Below are 7,434 nucleotides of genomic sequence, written 5' to 3'. Positions count from 1 at the left end.
GCCGCCGTGGGTGGAGTTGGGGGGAGTGTGTGGGGGAGCCGCCGTGGGTGGAGTTGGGGGGAGTGTGTGGGGGAGCTGCTGTGAAGTTGATGGGGGAGCTGCTCTTTGGTGGAGTTGGGGGAAAGTTGGTGGAGGCGCGCGTGCTTCCCAGAGCTCGTGACCAGAACATTCACGCATTAGGAAGGGAGGAAAGAGTTCTCCCTGTCAGCACCTAAGTTCAGGGGCTGCTTTCATTTCCCTTTCTAACCTTACCACCAGCAGAGTGCTGGGACCTGGCAGATACTCGGTAATGTTTGCGGAATGAATAATGATTTCAATAAATATTCGTTGCAATTTATAACACATTACTCACAGATTCCAGATGGAACAGAGAAGAAAACAAAAAGCCCACCAATTACAAGGCAATTAACTACAGGGGAATAGGTAAACTCAAGATGAAGAATGAAATTTTAATCATAAAGAACAGCGTAGAAACAGCTGGACAGACTTGGGTACATGAATTTGAAAACTTCTACTGGCAAAAAATAATGCCATAAACAAAATTAAAACACAGTTTCAAAACTAGCGAAAATGCTTACAAAAATCGGAATATAAATATGAATTGCCTATTATTTGTTGGATAAAAGAACAAATGACTGAAATTATGGCCAACAGAAGAAAATGGGCCAAAGACATAAAAATCAATTCAAAGAAACCAGCTAGCCAATAAACATATTTCTTAAAAGATCAGAGATTTTCATGTCAAATTAGCAGAGAAATTTTATAGTGATAATACCTAACATGTTGGCAAGGATAGTGAATAACGTACTTTGAGAAAGAAAGCAAGCTGGCCGGCGTGGTGGCTCACACCTATAATCCCAGCACTTTGGGAGGCCAAGGCGGGTCGGGTGGATCACCTGAGGTTAGGAGTTCAAGGCCAGCCTGGCCAACATGGCAAAACCCTGTCTCTACCAAAAATACAAAAATTAGCTGGCCATGGTGGTGGGCACCTGTAACGCCAGCTACTCGGGAGACTGAGGAAGGAGAATCGCTTAAACTTGGGAGGCGGAGGATGCAGTGAGCTGTGATCGTGCCATTGCACTCCAGCCTAGGCGACAAGAGCGAAACTCCACCTCTAAAATTTTTTTAAAAAAGAAAGAACGTAAGTTAATAGACTCTCTTTTGAAAGCAATATGGCAGTACATGGCGGAGATTTTAAAATGTTAATCTCCTATGACTAATTTCGTTTCTAGGAACTTACCTTAAAAAATGTAGATGTATGCAGAGAGACGTATGTACAAGAATGCTATTCTAAGAGCGAAAATTGGAAAGAGCCTGAACATCTACAAGTGAGAGACGAAATAAATATGGTATGCCCACAAAATGGAACGTGATAGACGCATTAAAAATAGTACTTTTGGGAAGTCTTCGGGAATTTCTGGGAAAAGAAGAATCCCAAACTGTAAAAACGACAGCATCTAAACTGTGCTGATAATGTGCCTGGTTGATTTCTTTGTGTCTACACAGTGCCGCATGGCCACGTCTTCTGAAAGGCCAAAAGGAAACAGAAGCAGCAAACAGCCATCCTTGCCCCGCGGGGAGGAGCCCAGGACTCTGCACTTTCTTTCCTGCCTTTCTCTAAGGAGCGTGTTGACTTTTACAGTTGGTTGTGGGCGTGGGAAAGGGGGTGGGGAGGGGCGGATTTAGGAGCTCTGAAAACACAGAGGTGGGCAGAGCTTTTTCACTAGCAACTGACTTAAGCCCGATGCCGCTTACTCACCCGTCGTACTTCTCCATGTTGATCTCGTACAGGGTCTCCTTCGCCTGATTGGCATGCTCAGTAACTGCAGGGGAGAAATCCCAACACACAGTTCATACTCACATCTGTGAGTCCTCATGTCAAAGAAAAGGCAAAGAGTCCATTCTTTTAAAATGAGTTCCTGTAACACCTTGGGGTTGGTGGGGCGTGGAGGGGGGGTTCCTAGATAAAATTCCTTCAATCCTACGTCACGTCACGCTTACAGGACGGAATCAAGCTGACCCCACGAACGTGAACGCGGGCCTCTCTTGGGGCACAGTCTACTGGATAAGATGCAGCGTTCTTGGCATTTAATTGCCAGCAAATAAGAATTTCTTTGAAAGAGACTATATCTGATTCATACGTTTTTCTTATTATACAAGTTACTTTCAAATCTGTAGAGTATACCAAAATGTAGCAAGAAGATAACGTTAATGCAGGCTCTGCACCCGACGTCAACTTCTACTGAGTGTGCTGTACACACAATTTTGTATCCTTGTTTTCCTGTCATCTCCCCATCGCCTTGTTATCATTAAAAATTCTTTGTAAAAGCCCTCTGAAAGTGCTACGTAACACTCCTTCAAATTCACCACCATTGTATGCTTATGTCTCCTGTTTGGGGGGCATTTAAAATTATTTTGTGGCTGGGTGCAGTGGCTCACGCCTGTCAGCCCAGCCCTTTAAGAGGCTAAGATAGGCAAATCACCTGAGGTCAGGAGTTCGAGACCAGCCTGGCCAATGTGGTCAAACCCTGTCTCTACTAAAATATAAAAATTAATCGGGCGTGGTGGTGCCTGCCTGTAATCCCAGCTACTCAGTGTTATGTGTAACATTTTTCCTTTTGGTGTCACAAAGAAAAATCAGTACTGGGACAAAGGATTTCTCAGCAAAGCAATTCTTCTTACTTTCTGCAGAAACCGTACTCCCGTTAGCAATTTTGCCACAAGAGTACAATGAACAAAGGAAAGCAGACATATTCATTTCTCACACACTTGGGGTCGTCCTTACTGCTGTGTCTGATCTCCGTTGGCTGGAGCCAGACCTCAGAATCTAAACTAAAACTCGATTGGCTAGTAACTTGAAACTTTTCTAAACAGGTAAAGCAACGGAGAGCAAAACAAGGAGAAGTGCAAATAAGGAGGGGCACAGGCTTCGAGCCGGGACATGCCTGTGAGCACGCCGGCACAGATATCTTGGTTAAAGTACAAGGACACAGAATGTACTACGTGCCTGTGAGCATGTCTAACAGCTACATAAGATAGGGCTTCTAGCAAAAGCAAGAAGGCTTTTGAAGAAAGTGTTTAAAACAAACTATTATTTCTAACACTTACGAATTTTCCTTAAACAAGAAAGGAAACTTTGAAGAGGAACTTTTCTACTTCCCACATCGGGAAGCTGAGTCATGAGAATCGCTTCAACCTGGGAGGTGGAGGTTGCAGTGGGCTGAGATCACGGCACTGCACTCCAGCCTGTCCAGCCTGGGTGACAGAGTGATACTCTTTCTCAAAATAAAAATAAAAAGAAATAAACTTGTTTCCAGTGCTTTACTATAATACAAACAGTGCAAAGGACCTCTGTGTGCCTCCATCTCTGTGCACTTCACTGTGTCCTAGGAAAGATTTAGAAAACATAAAATACTGGCGAAAATGCCCTCATTTTTCAGGCTCTCAACCCACATTGCCAGGTGAGTTTTTCACATCGCTTCACAAAACATGGTCTCTCCCCACCTTTCCGCATCCGGCACTTGTACTGCGCTACTATATTGTGCATGTGAATATCCCTTATTGATGAGATTATTTCCAAGACTTATTCATCCTTTGTGACTCCTCTTTTGAGACTTTTCTGTCTGTAATTGTTGCCCTTTATCTTCCTAGTGTTTGTCTTGAGCTTTCTATTCCGAGACTTGGCTGCAAAACACTAAGTGATTTATTTTACATTTTTCTCATTTTGCTATGTAAAAAAACCTTCTATTTTGTTTAAAATCATTTTACAGGATAAAAATCTTGGGCTGGGCATGATGGCTCATCCCTGTCATCCCAGCACTTTGGGCGGCCAAGGTGGGTGGATTGCTTGGACTGAGGGGTTTGAGACCAGCCTGAGCCACAGGGTGAAACCTTATCTGTACAAAAAATACAAAAATTAGCCAGGCATGGTGGCACACGCTGTGGTCCCAGCTACTTGGGAGGCTGAGGCAGGAGGATCGTCTAAGCCAGGGAGGCTGAGGTTACAGTGAGCCGTGACTGCACCACTGCACTCCAGCCTGGGCAACAGAGTGAGACACTGTTTGGAAAAAACAGAAGCTTCTCTAGTGACCATACCTGAATCGCTCTCACACTGACTTCTACACAGTTAATGTAGAATGTGTGTCTTACCAATGATGTCAGTGGTGATGGAAGCTAAGGTGAACAGTGGTGCCACTTTTCTTTCATATATCCGCTTGCCTTGTCCTTTTCCTCCAAACGGATTGATAAATACCAGCAAATGCTTTGGTCTCGATGCTGCAAGACAACAACAACATGTCAATGACAACAAAAATTTAAAAATCAAAATTAAGAAGTCTGTGATTGGACAAAAATCAAACCATGAACGTTACAGAATTCTGATTAGTGATATCTGATATAAAGTGTTTTTAAAACTTAAAAAACAATAACAAAGAGTTTCCTGATCGATGAAAAGGGAAAATCAACAGGCTGTCCAACTGGCATGTTGGGGGTGGGAAGTAGAAAACTTCCTCTTCAGAGTTTCCTTTCTTGTTTAAGGAAAATTCGTAAGTGTTAGAAATAATTTAAACACTTTCTTCAAAAGCCTTCTTGCCTTTTTGCTAGAAGCCCTACCCTATGCAGCTGTACTACTATGTACAGGCACATAGTACATTCAGTGTCCTGGTACTTTAGCCAAGATGTCTGTGCAGGACGTGCTCACAGGCATATCCCAGCTCGCAGCCTGGGCCCCTTCCTTATTTGGACTTCCTGTTTCCTCTCCATTGCTTTTACCTGTTAGTTTCAAGTTGTTAGCCAATCAAGTTTTAGTTTAGATTGTGCGGTCTGGCTCCAGCCAATGGAAATCATTGCAGTAAGGATGACCCCAAACGCATAAGAAATAAATATGTCTGCTTTCCTTTGTTCATTGTACCCTTGTGGCTAGATTGCTAATGGGAGTACCCTTTCTGCAGAAAGTAAGAAGAATTGCTTTGCTGAGAAATCCTTTGTCCTAGTACACATTTTTCTTTGTGGCACCAAAAAGAAAAGTTTTATACATAACTTTGGACATCATGAAAGCCCCACGAACTCAGAATTCCAACTGAGAAGACTCTCTCTGCTCTGAAGCGTGCTGCAGGGTGCACCTCGTGGGGGTGGCAACCTTGTGCTTCTGCAGCTGAAGGACTTAAGTGTGCAGACAGCAGGAAGAAGGAAGTAGACGTAGGGAAGAGTCTTAAGAGAAGCAGACAGGCAGGCATGGAAAGAGGAAGCCACACAGGGAGCTGCTCACAGAGATGGGAAGACAGAAGCCAATGGCTTCCTTGACCTCATTTCAGTCCCTCCAGGGGCCCCACCAGACTCCCATGCCTGGGTTTCCTCAGTCACCCGCATTTTCTTATCACAACTTCTACATTTCTGTGTTGGTGGGTTCATGTAAATCTGCTACTTAGAAGAACACATTTAACTAACAAATCAATAAAAGTAACAAGACGGTACCTGCCCAAGAAAACTGAAAACCTAGGTCCATATAAAAACCCAGACACGAATGTTCATCACAGCATTATTCCCAACAGCCAAGAAGCAGGGACGCCCATATGCCCATCACAAGAAGAACAGATCGAGATGCAGTGCACACATCAACGGAGCATCCTTCACTCATGAAATAAGTGAACTACCAGTGCACAGTCAACGTGAATCAATGTGAAAACAGTACACAGAGACACTGAAGCCTGCCGCCCAGGAGCACACGTTACACAGTCCCACGTACATGAAGTTTGAGAGAAGGCAAAACAACCAAAACTACAAGACAAGACCAGCCTAGTGGTTTCCTACCTGATGGGGAAAGGTCATGGGAAAACTTCTGGGGTGACAAAAGCCTTAATGGGCTTGAGTTACAAAGGTATGTGTGTTTTAAAATTCATGATTGAAACTTAGGATTTCAGCCAGGCACTGTGGTTGATGCTTGTAATCCCAACAGTTTGGGAGACCGAGGTAGGAGGATCGTGTGAGCACAGGAGTTCAAGACCAGCCAGGGCAATAAAGTGAGACACTGTCTCTATAAAACAATCAAAAAAGTTGGGCTGAGGTTGGTGGCTCATGCTTGTAATCCCAGCACTTTGGCAGGCTGAGGTGGGCGGATCACTTGAGGTCAGGAGTTCAAGACCAGACTGGGAAACATGGTGAAACCCTGTCTCTACTAACAATACAAAAATTAGCTGGGCATGGTGGCAAGTGCCTGTAATCCCAGCTACCTGGGAGGCTGAGGCAGGAGAATCACCTGAACCCGGGAGGTGGAGGTTGCAGTGAGCCAAGATTGCGCCACTGCACTCCAGCCTAGGTGACAGAGTGAGTGAAACTCTGTCTTAAAAAAAAAAAGTTAGCTGGGTGTGGTGGTGTGTGCTTGTAGTCTGAGCTACTCTGGAGGCTGAGGTGGAAGAATCACTTGAGCCTGGGAGGTCAAGGCTGCAGTGAGCTATGATCATGCCACTGCACTCTGCCCTCAAGCCTGGGCTAAAGAGTGAGACGGCACTCCAGAATCTACAAATATTACAAAGAAAATAAAATAATTTACTAATAAATTCAGGTCAGTAAACCCACAAACTTGGATGAAATGGATAAACTCAAAAAACAAAATTTGTCAGAGATATCAAAAGAAACAGAAAATCTAATAGTCTGACAGCTAATAAAGACACCAAAGGTATTAAAACTTCCCACAAAGAAAACTCCAAGCCCAAATGATTTCAAAACTGAATTATTCCAAACTTTTTTTTTTTTGAGGAAGAGTCTTGCTCGGTCGTCAGGCGCCAGGCTGGAGTGCAGTGGCGCAATCTCGGCTGGCTACAACCTCCGCTTCCTGGGTTCAAGTAATTCTCCTGCCTCAGCCTCCTGAGTAGCTGGGACTACAGGCACGTGCCACCATGCCCAGCTAATTTTTGTATTTTTAGTAGAGACGGGGTTTCACCATGTTGGCCAGGATGGTCTCAATCTCTTGACCTCGTGATCCGCCTGCCTTGGCCTGCCAAAGTGCTGGGATTACAGGTATGAGCCACTGTGCCCAGTCAAGGCCCCATCTCTTAAAAGAAAAGAAAAGAAAAGAAAACAACAAGATTGAAAAGGCAAGTTACAGAATGTAATTCATAAATTCAATAAAAGATTCAGATCCACAATATGTAAACAGTTTCTATACATCATTAAGAAAAAGATACAGCCGGCGTGGTGGCTTACACCTGTAATCCCAGAACTTTGGGAGGCTGAGGTGGGTGGATCACCTGAGGTCAGGAGTCTGAGACCAGCCTGGTCAACATGGTGAAACCCAGTCTCTACTAAAAATACAAAAATCGGCCGGGCGCGGTGGCTCACGCCTGTAATCCCAGCACTTTGGGAGGCTGAGGCGGGTGGATCACGAGGTCAAGAGATCAAGACCATCCTGGTCAACATGGTGAAACCCCGTCTCTACTA

The 7,434-nt window shown here is 44.4% G+C and overlaps 1 protein-coding gene across 2 annotated transcripts in view; it reads right to left on the bottom strand.

Moving 5' to 3' along the window:
* The window catches only part of CERK (ceramide kinase), a 58,659-nt gene that overhangs the window by 26,119 nt on the left and 25,106 nt on the right, over positions 1-7,434 (bottom strand). For both annotated transcript variants that reach the window (XM_017529436.2, XM_037738893.1), the window contains exons 4-5: positions 4,150-4,275; positions 1,760-1,823 (exon numbers count right to left, since the gene is read on the bottom strand). In XM_017529436.2, coding sequence (XP_017384925.1) covers positions 1,760-1,823; positions 4,150-4,275 — 190 coding nt within the window. The remainder of the gene's footprint in view (positions 1-1,759; positions 1,824-4,149; positions 4,276-7,434) is intronic.

Source organism: Cebus imitator, unplaced genomic scaffold (assembly GCF_001604975.1).
Source record: "Cebus imitator isolate Cc_AM_T3 unplaced genomic scaffold, Cebus_imitator-1.0 Scaffold59, whole genome shotgun sequence".
NCBI lineage: Eukaryota > Metazoa > Chordata > Mammalia > Primates > Cebidae > Cebus > Cebus imitator.
This window is presented reverse-complemented; position numbering and strand designations above follow the sequence as displayed.